Raw genomic sequence first — 23,565 nt, forward strand, 5'->3', positions numbered from 1 at the left:
GTGTCTAGGTCCAGAGAGGTCATCATACCACTGTAATTGGCCGTCATCAGACCAATCATGCAGTATAATGCCCCCTTCGGTATGTACCTGACTAGACACATGCAGGAACTGGAACATCCACAAAGGTTCCTTACAGAAAGAATACAGGGAGTAAACACAATGTCCTACGCTGATCCACCTCAAAGTCCTGTCTTTCTGCTTGGTGTAATAAAGACTTCTGAGAGGTGATCTCTGCCTGGCATACTAGACATCCCTGGGCTTTGTTTTAATTAAGCTTTTGCACATCCACAAAGCAAACAGCGTCAGAACTACTAGATTAAAAGGCCTAAATTTCCCTTGCAACATAAGTAGGGATATGTTGGAGGAACAGATATGATCTCAGAGAATTCCCATTCTCTGGAACAAGCCCCCAATCCATGTGAAGCAGAGTTCCTTCTTATTCCTATTTAAGCACAACTTGGACCAACAGATGGGTACTGAGAAATTCAACCCTGGTCTGGTTCTTGTGCATCTGATGGACAGAGGCAGTCAATAACTCACCCCCTATATAAACCACATTTGTGAGACATTTGAGTCGCACGGCAAGGCTTATAAGCGACCTAGTGGTCGTTAGCTTACTATACACCTATGAACCTACACACATTGTTCTCTATCCCACCTGCAGTAGATCGTGAGTGGGATGGAGATGAAGGCTTGCAAGTTGAGTGACCAGGTGTACAGCACCCCCTCCCCCACTAGGGCAGGACAGCTGCAACTTCTTTAACAGTACATTTATTAATTTTATTTATTTATTCTTTCATTCCAAGTAGAGAAACACTGCATTTCTTTACTTTAAGAAGTAAATAAATGTCAGAAAAACTCCTGTAGCTGAGCAGTGCTGTAAGTGGCTTCCTAGTTCACCTTTGCATAAGCGACAACCATGTCTTTCAGATGTACCTTCTTTTTGAGTTTATACGTCTGTATTCTGGTTAAACTCCTTTTTTCTTCATCAGAAGTCATAAAGCTGTAGGATGTAGTAGGACTGCTACATCTTCCTCTACGTCTAAAACTCAAGGTGAGCAGGACTCTGGCAGCTTGGCACCTAAAACTTTCCCAAACCGCCTCTCTCTTCCCACAGTTCTGTGCATAGAAGGACCCCTATTTAGACTGATTTTGCCATGTGTTAGTAAAGTCATGCCTCCCAGCACCTCAGGTTACCGGTTATTTTAGAAGGTGTTTTATCACTCTTTCGCAATGCATTGCTGATATTGTGCCAAATCCCAAATCAAGGAGTTAAAGTAGATAAATAAGAGGTGGAATTCATTAAAACCTGCACCCTTGACTACAGTAAACAGTTTGTTGACAAAGTCTAATGGTCAGTCTGCTTTCTTCTAACAAATATTTTCTTAGCATTTTAAATATGTAGATGTTGGTTTGTCTGTGACCTGCAGTGACCTTTCCATAATTTGTTTCAAAAGTAAGGGACTTGGTTTGTGTTTGATCGTCAGATCAGCCCCGCTCTGGCTTCTATATCAGTTGTGATTATGTCTCAGTTTACTTTTGAGCAAGATAGACAAATATGCAGATGGTAATTTTGGCCTGTGCTTGTTTTTCTTAATCTGACCCCTTTACGGTTAAGATTTGTTCCAGATTAAACAGAACACTTTGTTTTGGATCCTTTCACTGACCTGGTTTGGTTTTGGTGCTAATCGTGGGCTTCTGTCTGTTGAGGTTGACTCAGTTGTTGCCTAACTCATACCCTGCATCTGCTTGAGTGTAAGGGTCCGACACAGGACTCTTCTTGGGCCATCCTGATCGAGGTAATCTTGTTACTACAGTTGTAAGGATACTACCGTAGAAAATGTTACATAATTATTGATTACCATTGTTATGCCTATAATGTCTACCGTTATTCAGACAGACGGAATTTCTACCTTAAGTAACGTTCCTAAACAATAGGTTAGGTGCTGCTGTTTGGCATTCTGGGAAATCACAAAAAAGATTTCTACTTCTTTCACAATACCATGCCAGTAAAATCTGGCTAAATAATATTCGTCTTAATCATCTTTAAATGGCAATCCAAAATGTGACTGTATGCCAACGTCATTATAATTGTTCTGAAAGGCTTTGGCACTAACTGAAATACTCAGTGGTCTCAGTCTGTGGTTAATTTTTCTTTCTTTCTGCTCTCATAATAGTCTCCCTAGCTCATCCACTTAGGTTGTTTTCCCCCAGGTCTTTTTGAAATTGATATGGCTTATGTGGTGATCATCCTGCTTAGCATTACTTTTGTGAGTAACCTGACAAGACGTGGAGGAGGTAGGCTGTTTTCCTACAAAGACTTGTGCAGTTTTTTCCCCATCATCTAATTCATTATCTCAAAAGGGTAGTCCTTGCAAATACTTTTGTTGGCCAGTGGCTACTTATGGTTCCCCTTTGTTCATAGATTCGTAGGAGGTTACTAGACTAATGGCCCTAGAGCCCTTACAAGCCTAGCTATATTTATCCCGAGTTGCCCCAATTATTGATGGTTTGTCCAGTTCATAGTTGCCTACTTACTCTACCTTTAATATTTTGTTTCTGTTCTTGTCTGATTTCCTGCTCTGTTATGACAGGGAGAAACTTATGACCATGTCCACGTGCCTTTTTTCCCTTTTACTTCGGTCTGAGATTCATTTGTCTCTAAGTTACCACCACTACTTCTTTTTGTGGTTTCTTAACTGTGACACCATTATTGTCTGACTTTTTTTTGTTATCTTAATTACAGGAGCCTTTTGTAAAGAATCTGTATCAGATTTGTCTACCCTCCTAACTAGTCCCAAATTATATAGCTCCTTTGGACTTTTCAAGGTCCAAGCTGTTTTCTTTGCTTGGCTCATGTATCTCTGACATTGTCTTGTTGAACACACACACAACACAACACAACCACACTCTTTTGCATATAGCTCTTTGAAATGGGGCAAGTCTTGGCCAATTCACACTATACTAACAGTAGCTTAAGCAATCCTTATTAAACAAAAAGTAAGAAAGAAGGAAGAGGACTGTTTTGTTTTTCCTCACAAATGCCCTTTAAAAACTAAAACAGTGTTTTATAGAATGCAGATGTCTGCTAAAACAAAAAAACACTTTCTGATTGCACTAATTTCTCCCAAGCTCCACATTTCAGATCTTTCAGAGGAGGAGGAGGCTTTGTGCCTGCAACACTAAGCTTCAGAACACCACTGGATAGCCCGTTATTTCTGTATAAAACCCACCCTTTTTGACGTTGGTTACAAAGGCACACATGCACTCGCATGTTGTTTTGTGTTTCCTCAGATTGCATTTATTTAGAAATCACTTGCATGCTCTTGTTGAAGCAAAAACAACAGTTGCTTGAGACTGGGGTGTGCAATGTATTATTCTGGGGAGTTTCTTCTTTTCCTCAAAATTGCATGACCATGAAGTTTATAAATTTGACGGGCGGAAATCAAGCCACCCGAAAAAATGTTTTCAATCTGTGTTGTTGCCATGAATTCCATCATTAGGTATCAACATGTTAAGATTGTGGAAATAATTTTAAAGTCTCTTTCCAGTCTGTCATAAAGGAAGCATGTATATAAACGCACACCTCTGTTGGGTTTGTCTCCTCTGTGTCAATCTGTCTCTTGTCCAGTATTCATGTCGTCTTAAATGTCAGTTTTGAGGTGCCTCCAGTACTCACTGGTTTCTCTCACCAAAACCCAAGCTCCCTTTGCTAAGCGTGTGCCGATCCTCTCAATCAAATACTTTCTCCTCATTGCTTCCAGTTCCACAGCCTGTAGGCTACAAAACATTCTGAACAAAATCTGTAGTGTCTTGCTTAGTAACCTACTGCCCCACCATTTAAACACACTGAGCATCTCCAAAAGTTAATAGGCTCCTTATTACAGACAGACCTGCTTTTTCTATTTGTAGGTTTATCTAATCCACTGCCTGTATTTGGTTTTTTTACTCCCTTATCCTGTGCTTCCATACTCTGCTTTTCAGACTGATTGTGTAAGGTAAATATCACCAGGAGAACTTTCATAGTTTAGTGCATAATACAGTGGAAAAACACCACTACTTTACTGTAGCACTCAAGGCCATTTAACATTTAACTGAGTAGCAGACAAAGCTGCTCTTGCCTTGTTGGCAAGTCCTGTCCAGTTATTTTAATGTAGAATTCTAGTGTTTGTTTTACATGTGTTGTAGTACACAGAGTTCTTGTTTATTTTTTAAGAACTGGTTTACTACTTTTGAATGCTGCATTTCTTCACTTTAGTGTCTTACTAGTTTATCCATTCCAAACTTACAACATTCATTTTTGGATGTTGTAGGGTAGTTGTTACCATTATTACAGTATTGTATTCATTCATTCAGTCTGTCTGATCTGACATATGGGTCCTCAAGCAGCTTGTCAAATCCAGCTTAGTAGCATCAGAGCTCCAGTCTTTCACCTCTGTCCACAAGAGCTAACCAAGAGGTCTTCCTAGACCAGAGGGGGTCAGGATTTTTTTCCAGGTTTTACAGGTTTTTGAAGAAACCTCAGTACTGCAGACCCATACTGTAGTTCACCCACCTAAACAGGTTTATCTGGAAGATTCCATTCAGAATGGTCATGGTGCAGTTGATCCTACCCAGTACAGAGCGGAATGAATGGATGTGCTCACTGTATTGCCAAGATGCTTACCTTCACATAAATATTGCCCAGTTGGCAGGTCATATGTAGTTATTTTATTGTAGAATAGTAGTATTTGTTTTAGATGTATTTTAGTATAGAGAGTTAATTTATTTTTTTTTAAGAACTGGCTCACTACTTTTGAAAGCTGCATTTGTCCACTTTCATTATCATTATAATTTTCTTTTGCCTTCTTGTGTTCTTTCTCCCTTACTAGTCTATGCGTACCATACATACAGACTTAATCTTTTGAGTGTTGTAGGCTAGTTGTTACCTGTATCAAAGTTTATATTCTTGTACTCCTATTATTAATTTTTATGTTGTTACTGCATCTTAAGTTGTGCCTGACATTGATCGTTTTAGGCTCAGACACTTCACACAGTTACCAAATATAGATATTTAAGCAAACAGAAATGAATCTGCTTACTGTTTTATCTACTGGAAGGTATTCTACAGTCCACCTCTTATGCATTGCATGATTACAGCCAGTTTCTCCATACTGTACCTAACATTGAAGGATGAGTAGGAAAAATGTTTTGTAGCAGGTTTTTTGGATAGGATATATGTTGTATAAAATGTTCTGAGACTTTTTAAACGTAGAGTAAGGTAGCTTTCTGCAGTTTAAGCACATCTTTATTTATTTTCAAGCTTCTCCAAATTCCAGATGGCGAGATTATGGTGCTGTAGCTGTCATCCTGGCTGGCATAACATTTGGTTTCCATCAACTTTATAAGGTATGAGCAACTTCTACAATCAAATGTAATTCTCTTTTGACTTTTTTTAGTAGTGAAACATGGAATTGTTATACTAGGGTGTAGCCAGGCACACATCATGCAGTGATCATGTAAAGTTTTTAAAAATATTTATTCATTTTGGGCAGTCGGATGTGCTAGTTTACAGTGGTTTTATTTGATCAGGTTAAATATTTTGTTAAATGGCAGTATCACATATGTATGCTGTCTAGAAACATTGCCTTCATGGTTGGGCTGGGGGTTCTACATTTCTGAAGTTGGTGCACATTTCCATATATTCTGGTTAAGCCTGTGCTGTTAAGCATGTGTTCTGATACAGTTGGTTGCATTGTAATCCTTTAACTGATTATTTGCTACACAGTTTTACTCTTTCTGGCTGGCTACTGAGCTGAGCAATGTTTAAAACCAGTATGAATCACTTCCTAATTGAAATCTGGCTTGGTTCTTCTTCAGCCTCAGGTTAAACTATATCCCTAAACACGAACAAGTACCTGCCTATTCATACTTTACATCTCCTTACTCTACCTTCTTCATTCACTTACCTGCTTCAATCAATTTCTTTCTAAATATACCATAGCCTTGTTTTTTTCTCTCACTTCATATTGCATTTCCTGCAAACTGGCTAAAATGTTTTTAAATATTAAATAATTGTCATATAAGTAGTATCTGTTCTTAACAAATGTTTTCACATTATGTCTAATTTATTTATTTATTTTATTTATTTATTTGACATTTGTTAACTGGGATGGCCCAGCTGGGCCAAAAGTCCATTTTCAGTGGAGACCCGAGGAGAAAAACTCCAAAAGAAACACTTTACAGTACAAATATTGCAAGCACATATAGAGAATAATTATACACGAGTTCCAAAGATACAGAGAGTTATAATACAGAAGAAGTATAGTACCATAATATGATAAATAACTATTTTTTTATTACATAGTGTAATTAAACTGTAGATAATTTATATTTTTGATGATTGTAAAATTATTCATAAAAGTTGTTATACTATGTTTTCTTAACAAGAAACATATTTATTAAATTATCATTTATGACATAGGCAATCATACATTTATATAAATGAACATAAACCATATTGACATAATCTTAGTTGCAAACGTATATCACAAACCTTAGTGACATCATTTTAGTTGTAAACATTATACATCACTTGTAATCTGTCCAGTCATTGTCAGTCAAATAACTCATTTAACTCCTGCCTTCTTTAAACCTTGCTCCTCCTTTGCATGTATTGTTCCAACAATTCACATTTTTTCTATGTAAATTGCTCCTACTCCTTTCTAAAGTTCCCAATTCCAGTTCCTTTATCTCTTACTATATTCATTACTTCTAGTACAGTTGGTTTAGACATTGATTTCCATTTTCTAGTAATTGCTTTTTTGGCAGCCATCATGATTAGACTCAGCAAGGTCTTATTATGTCAAGGCAATTCTGATTCTGTATCATAGCGTAGACAAATTATTTCCCTAGTTACAATTTGCTCACCCAGTATCTCTGATAGAGTAGTCTGCAAGGAATCTTTAAAGTCTGCCAATTCATTCCACTCCCAGAAAATATGTTCCCAGTTATCTCTTTCTTCCCCATCACATCTCCAACATTTGCAGTCTACCAGAGAGAAAAAGTATTTGGAGTCTACTTTGGGTATAAAATAACTGTGTAAACAGTTCCAACCAAAAATCCTAAAACTCCTAGATTTTTTTGCATATTTGGGAGCCGTACATATATCCCCCCATTGATGTTTTTGTAAATTGCTTGTCTAATCTCATCCCAATCCTTTCAAACCTCCTCAAATAGATTTTCATAGTTATCATGCAATATTTTATTCGCTGTATTAATTTTTCCTTTTTTAGCAAGAGCTTCTGGTTTTGATTCCACTAAAAACTCTACCATTTCTGGTCTTTCATTTAGGACCCCCCTATTTCTTTCTCTTTGCCTATACACTGATGTCAGTCCTTGATAGGGAAGACAATTTCTAACCTGCAGTCGAAATAAATTTAGTCTCTTCCCATTCTGTTACCTTTCCTTCTCTAGTTATTTGCCCCGAATACCTTGGTTCCTTTGCCAGCTTTCTGCAGTAAATTCCAGTCCCCTCTTGCATATTGTGTGTATCCCTAATTGCAGTCATCCCTATTGGCAGAATCTCCTTTCTCCATTCCTGTGTTGGCTTAATTCTTAGAATACTTTCTGCTACTTTATGAATTTAATAATCTGTATGATGATTCATCATCATCCGTTTCCACTTGGATTTTTAGGTATCTGCTTGTGCTATGTATAGGAGTCTTAACTGTGTAGCTCTGAAATACACCTTCTGATTGGGTAATCCCAATCCACCCTGTTCTATCGGAAGAATTAGTTTATCACACTTAACTTTTACTTTCTTCCCCTCCCAGATAAAATCCTTCTGCTTTTATTAATCGCTATCCACAACTTCTCCTCTGGTTGATAACATATGCCTGACCTGTGTATAAGACTAACAGGACTAAAAACATTTTAACTGATTGTATGTTACTGTCCATATCCATGTAACAGTGTTTCCAGTTTCTCAGTTTTTGTATTGTCTTTTGTTTAGTCTCTTCTCATATATCCTTAGCTGCCATACCAGAATCATTTTTAATCCATACTCCTAAGTACTTCATTTTATCATGCCCCCATAAGTATGGATGTTGCTGAACCAATTTGCATGTGGATACATAATTTATAGCTTTTGCCTTTGTTTAACTTCATTAATTGCTTATTCCAAAAAGATTTGAAACAGTGTCAGAATGTTTCATAACACTGTAATGTCCATTTCTGGTTTTGTCAGGTATAAAATAATATTGCCTGCAACTAGAGCCAGCTTTTCTTGACTACCATACCAGTTATGTCCTTGAATTTCTGAATCCCTTATTTTCTTTGCCAGTGGTTCTAAATATAATCCAAATAACAAAGGGGAAAGAGGACACCCTTGCCTGGTTCCTCTGCTCAAGCAGAAATTAAAAGAGAGAAACCCACCCACTTAAATTTTCACCTCCGATCCCTCATATATCTTCCTAATTAACTTTATAATGTTATCAGGGAATGCAAATTCTTCCATTGCCCTGTTCATAAAGTCCCAGATTACTCTGTGAAATGGTTTCTCTGCATCAAGACCCACCAGCAACAGTGGTATTTTTTTACATTCTGCTTCCCTCAGGAAAATCAGTGTTCTGTTAATGATGTCAAATATTTGCCTCCCCCTCCACAAAACCACATTGGTTCATATCTATCAATTTTGGAACCCCTTTTGCCATTATTCATCCATTATAGACATAAACACTTTATAATCATGGCTTAGTATTAAAATGGGTCTGTATGAAGCTGGATCTGATGGATTTTTACCCTCTTTAGGTATTACAGCTACCACGGCTTTCTTCCAGGATGTTGGTACTTCTCTTAAAATACTGTTAAACAAAACCTTCCAGATCTTTATCCATTTCCCCCTCCTAGCTTCTAAACTTCCACATGAATATCATCTATTCCTGGGGACTTTCCTGTAGATTGGTTATACATCACTTTTTTTTTTTTTTATCTCATCTCCTCCTATCCTCCTATGTGCCTCATCTACCCCTTGCCTTGGCATATTTAATTCTTCCATAAACATTTCCATTTGTACCGTTTCTTAATTTCCATATTTCTGTGCTTTATGCAGACTTTCATAGAATTTCTGAAATATTTCTAATGCTTCTACAGAATCCCTTGTTATCTTCCTTGTTATAGGCTCCCTAAGCTTGGTTACAGCCCTTTCCACTTTCTGTTGCCTGAGTCGTTGTGCTGAAAGTTTTTGTGTATCTTTTTTGGGTATTGACCTTTGGTACTTCTGTTTGTTTACTTCATTTTCATTTTATATTTGTTGGTCAGGGAAGTCCAATTAGCACACTAAGCACAAAGTTTATCTTACAGCTCTCTCTCCCCCTGTATGTAATATATATATATATATATATATATATATATATATATAAGCACATTTAGCACATTTCTGGATGATGGTGATGATACATTTTTGCTGCATTTATACTTGTTTTAAACTGTTGCCATTGGTAAGTTTATTTGGAGGCATCTCTTATGTTGGTGTTCAGTGACTGATGAACAAGCATAAGAAAATCAGATATATGGTGCTAGGTGGGTCCTGTGACCTTTGACTCTGGCTGATGGTTAGGGGCACCTTGATAAGCACAGAGGGACTTCTGAACATGCTTAACGTGTTCTTACAAAATTTAGCAATAGGATTATGAAATTTGTTAATTCGAAGGCAGTTGGTGTGGGTAATGTGTCTGGCTCAGAGAAAGTTTGCATATTTGTGACTTCACAGAAAAAAGTCTGCTTAACATTTAGTAGCCTGGGTGCTTGACTGTGATTTCAGAATGGTAAACCTGAGGATTAGTGTTTACCCAAAGGATCTGGAAATGGAGCTTAAACTTTAGTTTAAAGGCATACTGGCTAGTGTGAAGAGCAAAAGATACTGCATTAAGAGTATCACATATTGTCATTGCAGTAAAGGCTAACTGGATGCAGGTAAGTGAATGTTAGCACATGTACATAACATAGTTAAATTGCCTACAGGAAGGATTGCCTTATTCCTGGACCTGCTATTCATAGCCAGAGAGGTGGTGAATAGTTTGTGTGTGTGTGTGTGTGTGTGTGTGTGTGTGTGTGTGTGTGTGTGTGTGTATGTGTGTGTGTGTGGGGGGTTAAGGTGTTCCTTTACTTCCTTAAGAATTACCTTTTTCTGTTTTATTTTGTCTTGGTTAAACATTATTCCTCTAAGTAAGTAGGCATTCAGCAGTATTCATTATGCTGATAAATGGTGGATTGCAAAGATGCAGTCTTTCAATCTGACTCTACACTGAAAGGAAGGGATTATGGCAGGAGGACAGAGGAAGAACTGCGGTTGATTTCCATTTTGTATGGGTCAGTTTGTAAGAGTGAATGCTTTTTTGATAGGTAATGAATAGAAAACACTCGATATTTGCTTGTGTTGCAGCCTGCCAACTGCTCTCTGTACAAGATCACTTTGCAGAGCGGGTCACTGAATTTGCCCTTATACTGCTGATGTCTGATCTTGGAGTTGGTACATATGGGGGGGGGTGAAGGGGGGCTTGCACCCTGCAAAAATATTGTTTCTGTTTTTTGTACTTTTTGATGATTTTAGACTTGATGTAGGTTTTATTTATTTATTTATTTATATTTGTTTACGGGAGTAGTACGCTGATCAGTATTGAACAATTTCAGGCCTCAGCCCGGGTGAAATACAAACCATTTCACAAAAAATACAGAAATGTAAGCAATAACAAAGTAGTTCAGACTGATTACATAGAAGTAAATCTGTAGATACATTCTAGTGAACAAAAACAGTGCAATGTACAATCAAGCAAAGTGTAATGTACAATATATACATTAGTTTCTAAAATGGGTCAATCTTCAGTAAATCGTGAGACAGGGGAAGAGATCCGGTGATTTTGTCTGTGTGTGTGTTCCCTTCAACCTATCAACAAGTTGACTGGTGGAACTTCAAAACAGACAGTACACCTGATCGAATGTACTGGCTTTTCTACTTCCTGAGATCTGGATCTGATAGTGATCAGAGAATTTACCCTTTTCCCACTGAATTATGATCTGTGGGTTGGTATATATATATATATATATATATATATATATATATATATATATATATATAATAAGCAGGAGGACTTGCCCCCTGCAATAAAAACAAAGTTTGTTCTTTTGTTTTGTTATTTTTGATCAGCTGCTGATTGGCAGGTTGTGTAGATCAGTTACCATTCAGTGGATTACATTTTTGATGATTTGTCAGATATTCATGAATGTACAGAGATAAGAGTATAAGATTGTGAAGGAGGAACATACAGAAAATAATTGCTGTTCTTCATGTACTTCACAGTTTTTTTTTTCAATTAATATATTTCTTTTCTGGTCACTGTTGGTGTATTTCCTGTTTTGCATAGTCTCTTATAATTCAGAGATGATACTATTAAATGGTTCATATATTAACCTGGGCATTGAATTGTTCCTTCTGTCAAGAGTCCAGGCAAAAGGGCAAAGGTAAATGTGTTATAAGTGGATGGTTTGGGAGGAAACATAAGTATCAAGTGAAACCGTTCATAAATTCTGAAAAAAATGCAGGTTTCACACTAGAGGTCTTTGATGATTTTCTAACTCTGGAACTTAAAACTGTCTGATAGAACCTTTAAACCATGACACCTAGACTCCTGATGAGTGACTTCCCCTAATGACTGCTTAACAGTCATTAGGGAAACTCACTAGTGATAGCTGCCGTAGCTGAGGTAGCATAGTGAGGCATATCAATCTGTAGTTTGTTACAGGGTGTAATGTGATGCTTGTTCAATCCTTCTACCTTTTTTCGTGATACCGTGTTTTTGAATTTATTTTAAACATAAATTTCTGTATTTACGCAAAGAGTTTCATATTCTGGAGGATAAAAAACAACTAGAAGTCGATCTTTAGTAAAAGGATAGAGCAAAACAGCATAGAAATAATTTAATTTGTGCAAACAAAATACATACGGAATAATGTTCAGGAGGGGGTGATGTTTAAGGGAAAGCAAGAATTGAGCAATTTATGTAATGTTGAAGTGAATAATAATTGTTGAAACAAAAACATGTTCATAGGCGTGTACTAGGCTAATGGCCCTGGGGCCTTTACAAGCCTAGCCATAGGATTACCCTGGTATCTTGCCACCCGAACTTAGTTCCCAGTGCCTCTGTCGAGTATAGCCACTGGAGTGATCCCCAGGGTGAATTTTCTGTTTACCCTCCACTCATCAAGATTTCTCTTGAAGAGGATCAGTGGGGTGCTCTGCTTGACATGAATAAGAAGTCTGATGTTCATCGTGTTACCCTGCTGCAGTCATCACACTTGCGTTATCCTGCCGTCAGGCGGTCCCGCATTCGGCCCGAATTCCAAAGTCTTGGTCCGGCGTCGGTTGCTGTCACTTCTTCCCTGACGTCAGTGCATCAGGGGTATATAAGAGGCATCCAACGCCATTTTCTTCAGTCTTTCTTGCCGCGCAATGCCCGAAGCAGAAGCAGTTCGCAAGTGCCGGTCGGCCGACACCTGAGATTTTCGATTTGAATTTCAGTCCGAAGTCTTCAATAAAGCTAAGTACCCCATTGGGGAACATTTTCTTGCCTCAGTCCGATGTCAGAAAAAGTTAACAATTGCATTTCTTGTGGGAAGCAAATACCTCATAAGGACTTCCATTCCTATTGCATTCCTTGCCTAGGCCCAGACCATGACATCACAGGTTATCAGTTTTGCGCTAGGTTTAATAAACGCACTATCAAATGCCGTTTTGACTTTGCATGGCGTTACTTTGGTAGGAAATTCAATTATATCATGCAGTCGGAGCAGCCGACGACTGCAATTCATAAAAAAACGCAAGGATAAGGACAGGCAGCCTAGGAATAAGCCAGACCCCGAGGCCTCAGCTGGGCCTGTCGCCGGTTTTCAGTGAGGTGCCTACGCAGCCCCTGATGACCGCAGAGCTGGAACCCCAGACAGCTGCCGACTCCCACGCGGAGTCTACTAGGCCGACGCAGTCATCTACCAACACCGGAGCAGATTTAGACACCGGTGCAGAGGAAACACCTTCGGTGGCAGAAGGTGTCTTCAGATCAACTACACTCACCATTAAATCTTATGCTAAACTTAAAACTCCTTTAAAACCTAAGCAAACTGTTCATCAGTCTACAGGTCAAGGCCCCATGCCTAAGAAACAGATGCTTAAGATGGCTGAAGATTTAATTACCCTTATCAGGGGTTCCCATCCCCCTCCTGATAAAAGACCAAGACAAGAGGAGGATTATGCATCCTCTGACCAGGTTTCTCTCTCCTCAGATTCTTCTGAGGAGCAGGATTACACTTTTCCACCTTATGAGGATTCTGATGCTGAAGACTCTATTCCCTCAGCATCTCCCCCTGAAGACTACTCCTTTGGGGAAACATTACATACCATGAGGGAACATTTCCACTGGGAAGGCCAGGATTACTCAGATTCTAAGAAAAGGCTCCGAGAGTTCCTTCTATTACCCCAGCACAGACCTCTTGCTATTCCTCCTGTTTTAAATTTTGTGGATGATGTCTACTTGGAGTCTAGTTTAAATCCAGACTCTCTACCTCCTGCTCCAGCCAAACCAGACAGATACTACAGAGTACCTGACTCACACAAATTTCTTTATAAAAGCCCTGTAGCTGACCCAAAAAACATTTCCCAGGGTCCTAAGGGAGCAAAGGCTTCTATGGCTAAAAATCCTGTGCCCTCTGAAAGAGATTCCAGAGCCCTAGCTAGATGAGGAAAGAAAATATACACCTCTGCAACTCTGGCTATGAGAGCATGAAATTGCCAGTTTCACATGTTGAAATATCAACAATTCCTGATGTCTCAGTTAAAACAAAAAATGAGCACACACTCAGAACAGCCTGAGTTCAAGGAAATGCAGGATCTGTTGCATGCAGCTGAACAGGTGGGCAAGCATACTTTACAATGCGGATTTGATTCACTGGAAGCTTCCTGTAGAGCAGCTGTTACTGGCTCAGTCATTCGTAGATATGCTTGGTTAAAAGAGCAAACCCTCCCTGACCATGTTAAAGCAAAATTATTCGATGCACCTTTACAACAGGAGGTATTATTTGGTGTCAAAGCAGAAGAGGTTTTAAAGAAAATGGAGGATAAGGCTAAATCTATGCAAACGGTCAAGGATTTCTTGCAGGTACAACCCCCTCGCTTCAGCAGAAATTGGCCAACAAAAAATTGGTCCTTTCCAGCTTCGGAAAGATCACAGAGGGGCAAATACAGACGCCCAAGGGGCAGAGGTCAGTCACAGGGCCCTTACAAACCTCGCCAATGGGGTTCTGCTACCCAGAAAGTAGGAGAAGACAAGGCCCCAAGCTAGCAGAAGGCAGACACAATGACTCTATCCTCAAACTACCAAGCAAATCTCTCCTGGCAACACCCTTGGGAGGGAAAACTAACCTTTTTTGCAGACAACTGGCACATCATCACAAAAGACAAATGGGTTCTAAACATTGTCTCTCAAGGATACAGATTCCACTTTCATACCTTACCAAGGCTCAAAGGAATGCCAAACCTGCCATCAAATCAATGGGCAGAGGCACAAAAACAAATTACAGCCCTCATGAACATGAGAGCCATTCAACAGGTACATACACAGGAGCAGGGACAAGGATTTTACTCAAGACTCTTCTTAGTTCCAAGAAAGGACAAAGCATGGAGACCCATTCTGGATCTTTCAATTCTGAACACCTATCTGCAAGTACCAAAATTCAAGATGCTAACACTACAGCAGCTTCTTCCCATGCTGGGCAAGAATGCTTGGCTAGTCACTTTGGACCTCAAGGAGGCATACCTGCATGTCCCTATCAGACAAAATTGCAGAAGATACCTTTGTTTCATTGCAGGTTCAACACATTATCAATTCTTTGCACTGCCCTTTGGCTTATCTACTGCGCCCAGGGTCTTCACAAAATGTCTGGCACCAGTAATTGCATACTGCAGACAAAGAGGAATTCAAATATACCCATACCTGGACGACTGTCTTATTCAAGCAGAAGGCAAGGACATTCTTCTACAGCATCTGGCATTTGTCAAACACCTTCTAAGTTGCCTAGGGTACACAGTAAACGAAAATAAATCAAAACTAGTGCCCTCACAAAACATAACATTCCTGGGTGCCAGCTTGAATACAACGGCCCAGATGGCTTATCTCACGCCAGACAAACAACGACAACTGTTTCAATATTTCAAAATAATGGCAACAAAGACCCAACTCCCTGCAAGAAAAATTCTGCAGGCCTTGGGATTCATGTCATCTTGCATACTACTAATACCATTTGCAAAACTGCATATGAGGAAATTACAATGGTACCTGAAAAGTGTATGAATTCAGCACAGCCACAGCTTGGAAACCATGATTCCACTCATTCCCTGCCTTCAACAGGAGTTTCTATGGTGGGCACAGGCATGTCACCTCAACAAGGGTCAGCCTTTCACCTTACCCACAGCCAGACAAACTATGACAACAGATGCATCGGACTATGCCTGGGGAGCACACATGGCAGGACAGTGCATTCAGGGCATATGGACTACAGATCAGAGACACCTGCATATCAATCAAAAAGAAATGCTAGCAGTGCAGAATGCCCGAACAGCTTTCAAGGACCTTCTACACCCAGGACAACTACTAATAAGGACAGACAACACCACAGTTATGTGGTACATAAACAAGCAAGGGGGCACACATTCCTACCCTCTATGCAGGCTAGCAATGACCTTGTGGAGCACTGCACTGTCTTACCAGGTTCAATTACAAGCACAATTCCTGCCAGGAAAGAAAAACACATTGGCAGATGACCTAAGCAGAAACATCATGGATCCACACGAATGGAAACTAGATCCACAAGTATTTGCAATGATAGCTCAAAAATGGGGACGCCCAGACATAGATCTGTTTGCAAGCTCCCACAACCACCAACTTCAAAAATTTTGCACAAGGACCTTCCATCCACTAGCTTGGAAAGTGGACGCTCTCTCATTCAGTTGGAAAACATTGACAGTGTATGCCTTCCCTCCACTGCCTCTTCTAGCAAAAGTACTGCTGAAAGTCAGATTAGAGAGGCCACAAATGATTCTTGTTGCACCAGATTAGCCACGCCAACATTGGTATCCAATTTTAAGGACCATGGCCCAGGGCCCACCATGGATTTTGCCACAAATTCCACACCTGCTCACCCAGCGAGACAATCTGATTCTACACAGCCAGCTCAAGACTTTAAACCTGGCTGCATGGCAAATTACCTAAACAACCAACCAACACCTTTATCCAAAGCTGTTATGGATGTCATTCTGGAGGCCAGGAGGCCCAGCACCAGGAAAACCTATTCAGACAAATGGAAAAGATTTTGCTCCTGGAACCAGGCTAAAGGCCTAAATCCCCTGGAGCCGAACATTCTTCAGATTCTACAATATTTAACTGAGATGTTACACAAAGGACTTTCCTTTTCATCTATTAAGATCTACGCCTCAGCAATTTCAGTTCATTACAGCACGGATCCTCCTTTATTTTCACATCCACTCCTAAGACAGTACCTCAGAGGGGCTAAGAACTTAAGACAGCCAAGGAGAGCTCCAACACCTACTTAGGATCTCAACTTTGTCCTGGAAAAGCTTACACTGCCGCCCTTTGAACCAGCTTTTTCAACTGATTTAAAATTTCTTTCATGGAAAACTGCCGTACTACTAGTAATAACCTCAGCTAGAAGAGTCTCAGAGCTACAGGCACTAATGGCAGTGGAACCTTTCCTCATTTTTCATCAAGACAGAGTTTCTCTACGGACTAATCCTTCCTTTATGCCAAAGGTGGTATCCAGTGTGGCCCTAAACCAAACCATTCACTTGCCCACCTTCTTCCCAAATCCCCAGAATAAAGGAGAAAGACTCCTGCACTCTTTGGACATTCACAGGCAATTACGTTACTACTTGGATAAAACTAAGGCTTTCAGAAAAACTGACCAGCTCTTTGTAGCCTATGCTACAGGATCACAAGGAAAAGCTATCTCAAAACAGACCATTTCTAAATGGATAGGACATTGCATATGTTTCTGCTACACACATCATGGGAAACCAGTACCTGCTAACATTAGGTCCCACACCACCAGGGCTACAGCTACATCAGCAGCCTTTCTCAGGGGAGTGCCAACCAAGGATATTCTGGAAGCTGCTACTTGGAGTTCAGTGCACACCTTCACCAAACACTATCACTTACCTCTTTACTCTAAGACTAGAGCTGGTTTTGCCACTGCAGTTTTGCAGGGCCTACTAGCCTCTTCTAACCCTGTTTGACTCCACCTCCCCTCCTTAGCTTTGGGATTCAACCCAAGTGTGATGACTGCAGCAGGGTAACACGATGAACATAGTACAGTTTTGTACCTACCATAAATGTAGATGTTCGAGTGTTCACCCTGCTGCAGTCCAGGTTACCCTCCCTCCATTCCCTCTGAACTAGCTTAACTCATCTCTACAACTTCATCCTATACTACCTGTGTGGTGTATTTGCTTGTACCCAAGGGTTTTGTTTTATTTTTATATAACCATATGTATATATATATATATATATATATATATATATATATATATATATGTATATATATATATATATATATATGTATATATATATATATATATATATATCTTTTGCCTACCTTTTGGGGGCACCTGACTTCTGGGGCAAGAAAAACTGAAGAAAATGACGTCGGATGCCTCTTATATACCCCTGACGCACTGATGTCAGGGAAGAAGTGACAGCAACCGACGCCGGACCAAGACTTTGGAATTCGGGCTGATTGCAGGACTGCCTGACGGCAGGATAACCTAATTGTGATGACTGCAGCAGGGTGAACACTCGAACATCTACATTTATGGTAGGTACAAAACTGTACTTTCCATAGCATGGGCAGTCTCTGGGTTATGAACCTGTCCCTCCAGTATGTTCTGTTAATTGTGGTAATGAGATTGAGATCACTGGAGCGTGTGGTGCGGAGGGATTGGGATTTCTTTAGATGTAGCATTTCTAACAGAGCTGGGTCAGACATGGCTTTGCAAGTCAAGCAGAGATTGCCGCTAAGTAGGCGATATGAGACAGAGAATAGTTGGATTTCTTTGAGTCTGTCCATGTAAGACAAGTGTTTAAGGCCTAGGATCTTCTTTGTGAGGTACTTTTGCGGCCTCTCCAGTTGTTGCAGGTGTCTAGTGAGGTACATGCCAAATGGGGCATTGTACTCGATGGCTGACCTAATGAGGGAAGAGTACAGGCAGACAATGACCTCTTTCTTCCTGGATGCAAAACCCTTAGTAATGAGATGCTTTACATAGAAGGAATGTAATGTAATATGTAATGTATAACAGATTAAAAATAAAAATGTTAATGTTTTTTCTGTTAATGTATGTATGTCTATGTTTTAAGTGATAACTCAGTAAAGGTGTTTTTAGAAAAATAATATTTGAATTGTATAATCTGCATAATGAAGAAATTAGTTGTAAATCCTCTCTGGTTGGTCATAATGTTTGGATGTCTCAGTGGCACAAGGTGTAAGTAGACTGAATTTAGAGACGGAACACAGGTGATGCAGGGTTCAAACCCAAATAACATTTCGATGAGGGTTGGTATAATGGTTAAGGTGTTTACATCATAAACAAGGTACAAGGTTTGATTCTCCCCTTTGCGAAGGTGGCAAGGCTTAAAATGGCCCAGAAGAGCAGCTAACCTAGTTCTTACCCATGAACCTGTGTTGCATGTAAATTCTCTCACCTATTACTGGGGAGCAGCTTTCAATGTTGAGCCTCACATTTAGAACTTAAGTTTGCAGGAGCCATCTCGTACTTTGAGCTAGCCGTAGACTGTGCTCACACCACCTGTAATGAGTCATACTGTTATAAGTTGTTAGAAACATGTTTTAATGTACTGTTGCATTCTCTTACATGCATCCCATTTCATGACCGAAAATAGTTCACACTGAATCCACAAGACTTGAAAGAATACATTTGTGTAAAACATTTCGGAATTACATTTTTTATTCCAAGATGAATTACATGAACGTGTACTAAACTTAACTATGTAAAATAGTAGTTCCCTGTCTAGTCTATTTATGTCCAGTAATTAACCCAATTTCTTTTTACATTCCCATTAATGTCAGAGAGTACATTCCTGTTATAAATGTTATGCATGGTATGCAAATTAATATTACTTTAATTTCGTAGTAACCAAACTTTAGCATTCGGTTATTTTTCTACATCTCTTGATTTCAGTACAAATTATTATCTGATGTTGTCTTGTTTGTCCGTTCCTTAAACAATGGCTCTCTGATCTGACTTCAGCCACTTGCTTAGACTTTGGCTCCGTAGCTCAAGCTGCTTCCCTTATTTGTAATCTCCATTTTAGCTTGGATTACCGCAGATCTCATTTGTCGCTTCAGCATAAGGATGTTGTCCACCGTAGCTCAGGTGTGTATAATCAGACCAGTTGTGCTTTTGCTATTATCTAGTTTTTGTAGGGTTCTTCCTATATTCTTTACCATCCTCCCGTTTTTCTCTCTTGTATAATATATAAAAAAAATTACTTTCAGGATTAATTCAATGATTTTATTTATTTATTTTACATTTGTTGACCGGGATAGTCCGACTGGATATATGCCCATTTTCAGCGGAAGCCCGGGGAGAAAAGCTCCAAAACATTACTAAAAACTTACAAAGTGATTACATGCTAAGCAATATACAAGTCATTGATAGTTATACAAAACAGATACAAAAAACTGTTTAGGTGTTTTATATATATATATATATATATATATATATATATACACACACACACACATATACATACATGCACACATTATACATACATATACACACATGTCTATCAGCCTACTGGTACCATAGGAAGTGCATTTCTTAAGTAGATTAATAGAGAGAAAAAACAAAGCAGCAGCGAGAGGTATAATAGTCAATGAGAGTTTCATCTTGTTGTCGGGGCCTCGTACCTTGCTTTAGTTTTCTGCCAGTTTACCCTTTCTTGCCACCTGTTGTGGGTATGTCTGGATTACCATTCTTACCTTTTCCTCTTGTACCATTGTTGCTATTTTATGTTCCCTTTCCCCTGATTTTGCTGTTTTTCTGTTATTGTTGATACAAGATGGCTGATAAGCCAACTGATTGTAAGAAATGTTCCTGATGTGGGCATAAGATCCCCAACTCAGATGCCCACCAGAAATGTTATTGTCTTGGATCAGCTCACCTCAGTGTGGAGTGTGATACCTCTGCAGGTTTCAGTTATTGTGTGCTTGGTGAGCACCATAACAAACTGGTTCTGAAAGGATTGCTCCTTCTACTGCTACTTGTGCTGAAGCTCCCCCCTCTTCCAAAAAATCATCAGAGAAGACCAAGGGGCATTCATCTGTGAAAGCCAAAGATTCTAGAAAGCGATCCCCTGATCATTCTCTTCCTCTGTTTCGGGTTTTGCTCCTCCCAAGAAAGTTTCAAAATTGTCGGATCCTTTTGGCTGCTCGGATCGGACTAGAGCTAAATCAAAGTCTCCGGTCCACCACTCACCAAGGTACACCGCAGAGTCTATACCCTCGAGAATCCATTCTTGTTTCTTACGGGAGACAACTTGAAGAGCTTCCGGGCCACCCTCAACCTCCTCATTCCTCAGGATAACTAGGAGCTTAATGGAAGCAGATGTGGACAGGATGATGAGAAAGTTTCTCAGGACTCCGATTCAGTTAGAAGCCTTACCATCTCTGTCTGCCATTGGATCTGTGAGCTTACCACCAGCCCAGATCCAAATGTTGACTCCTACTACAGTCTGTCCCGTGGTTTCAGAGTCATTGGACCAGGCGTTCCTAGTTTGTGTGTGTGTTGGATCCAAACGCTGGGTCTTTGTCAACTCTGACTGTATCTCTGATGCAGTCGGCGCTGACATTGTTGGTGCTGAAGGGATCTTTGAGCTGTAGCATCGGTGCCTGATCCCGGGGGGTTGGGGTTCGACTCGACAACGATGTTCTTGGAGCTGTCCTTTCCTCTTAAGGCCTCTGTGCTGGACAACCTCTTTGCCAAGGCAGGATCATGGGGATACTCCGAGCCGTCCTGGGCCGATGGCTTTGGCTCCTGGCAGGGCAGCCTTTGTGTCTGCCATGACTTCTGCCTTGGAGGTAGTGGAGAGAACATTTTCCATCTCTGTGGACAAGGTGTCCATGCCCTCTCTGATCCACCCCCTCATAGCTGACTGCCTTAGCCACTGAGTCTCTTTATCCTGTCCCACCAGGAGAGCTGGCCTGTTCAAGCTGGGAGACAGTATTCATCCAGGACTTGGCTCACACTTTTGAGTCCTCCCTGAAACATCCCACCAGGGTGCCCATTCAGAAGCATACATGCAGAAGGAGTACTTTTGATTCCCCACATTAATCCTTAACAAAAGGCACCAACTTTGGTGAAGGTGAGGGGGTCTCCCAGATCCCCCCTTGAGGAAGTCTGCTTCAGTGCAATACTCAATCTTTTGAGACAGAAAGGTGGTTGGTCTTCCGACCCCCACCCAGACAGAGTCAGTGATTATTGAGACTTTCGGAGATGGCTCAGCTACAGCCTGGCTAGTCCTGGCAGATGAAGTGGTGGACCTCATCTCCCTCTGGGCTTGGGGTATCCAGATGTCACAGATCCAATCCCAAAATGACCTGACAAGTACCTAATGATGCCAAAGGATCATGCCCATTGGAGCAAGGGTCCCCCAGTAGGTGCTATGGGTTTGCAGCTACCAAGAAGGAAGTTGCTGAACAGAGTTCTTCTGTCCATCCCCCCAACAGAGAATCCAGGGCATTGGACAGATTTGGGAAGCATGCTTACTCTTCAGCGGCCTTTGCCGTAAGGTAGCTGAACTACTTGGCTCACGTAACTAGATTTCAGAGAGACTTGATCAAGGAGTTTTCCAGTGCCTCTCAGGGTCCAGTTCCATTGATGTATAGTCAGTCCAGGCTTTATTTCCCAGTTCTAAACATCCTTACATATTCTCAGAAGATATATAAGAGCTAATGGAAAAGATTGTTTCCTTTGGGTCCTCCAAAAACAACTAGACCCTTTTTCAGCATCTGTTCCAGCCTTAATTTTCTTGCTTCCATTTTAAATAGCAGAGCTTGTTATTCTGTGATAAAGTTGTAACTTGCAACTATCTCTGATTTTCACATAGGAGAAAACCATTCGTCCTTGGTATCATAAAGTCTAGCCTTTTTCAAAGGTGCCTTGTTACTACGACCACATATTAAGAATCCTATTACTCCATGGAATTTAACAATACTTCTTCAAGCTCGGACTCCATCCTCATTTGAACCATCTGCCAAGGTGGACTTAATGTTTTTGTCTTGGAAAACCATTTTTCTGGTTGTAATCACATCAGTCAAATGGGTATTAGAATTCCAGGCTCTCTTCCAAGTCACCATATTTGATCTTTCACAAAGACAAGATGTCCCTCTGTACCAGTCCTTCCTTTTTACCCAGGGTGGTTTCACAAACCGCTATAAATCAGTTCATCAGCTTTCCTGTTTTCTTTCCAAATCTTTCCAACAAAGGAGAATACATGCTACATGTCTTGGATGTTCATAGACAGCTTAGATTCTGTCGCCACAGAACTAAAGATTTCAGAAAATCAGACCAGCTGTTTGTTTCCTTTTCTAAAGTTACATTGGGCAAGTAAGTCTCAATGTTAACTTTGGCCAAATGGGTCACTGATTGCGTTTCATTTGTTTATAGGAAGAAAGGATTGACACTACCTAAACCTCCTAAGGCTCATTACACCAGATCTGTGGACACATCCTCCACTTTCTGGTCCAGAGCTTCCATAGATGACATTTGTGCACCTGCAACTTTGTCTAATTCTCATACCTTTATTTCTTATTACAAATTATACATTTTGTCTATGGATAGCAGTGTTTTGCTCCACCTTGTTGCAGAATATCCTTCCTTGAGGACCACACTGTGGTTTCTCTAGCTGGGGACTCTGCCCCAGCAGTTGAGAAATGGACGAAAAAGACAGCATCAGATACGAAAGTTATGTACTCATCATAATGATGCATCTGTGTTTGTTTGCATCCTTCTTTAACTTCCCACCCTCCAACACCCTTCCTTCTTGGAAGTTTTACATTTGGAATCCTACTGTATCCTGAACAGTGTGGTCCTGCCTGTCTTCTGACGAACTCCAGATTTTCTCTTCCTTTCCTTCTAGTCTAACTGGAATCTAATTTTTAATTAGACTGTCTTGTTACTAATTATTTTGTTATGGGTGGGATAAGAGGGCGAATAGAAGCCAAACTCGATCTGTGGTCATCCAGGCTAGAGAGGGGATTGTGGGTGAGGGAAGGAGCTCAAGTTATGGAGCCAAAGTATGTGCAAGTGGTCAAAGTTGGATCCAGGACCCATCAGTTGAGGAAGGATAAAAAGGAACAACACAGATGCATCATTATGGTGAGTATATAACTTTTGTTTCTTTCCCTTCATGATATATGTTACAGCATGTCCCTTCTTATAATCTT

General features: G+C 40.2%; 1 protein-coding gene across 2 annotated transcripts in view; it reads left to right on the top strand.

Moving 5' to 3' along the window:
- The window catches only part of PEX14 (peroxisomal biogenesis factor 14), a 2,179,090-nt gene that overhangs the window by 1,614,339 nt on the left and 541,186 nt on the right, over positions 1–23,565 (top strand). For both annotated transcript variants that reach the window (XM_044063151.1, XM_044063152.1), the window contains one exon: positions 5,303–5,388. In XM_044063151.1, coding sequence (XP_043919086.1) covers positions 5,303–5,388 — 86 coding nt within the window. The remainder of the gene's footprint in view (positions 1–5,302; positions 5,389–23,565) is intronic.

Source organism: Protopterus annectens, chromosome 2.part1, assembly GCF_019279795.1.
Source record: "Protopterus annectens isolate FY-2018-M chromosome 2.part1, PAN1.0, whole genome shotgun sequence".
NCBI lineage: Eukaryota > Metazoa > Chordata > Ceratodontiformes > Protopteridae > Protopterus > Protopterus annectens.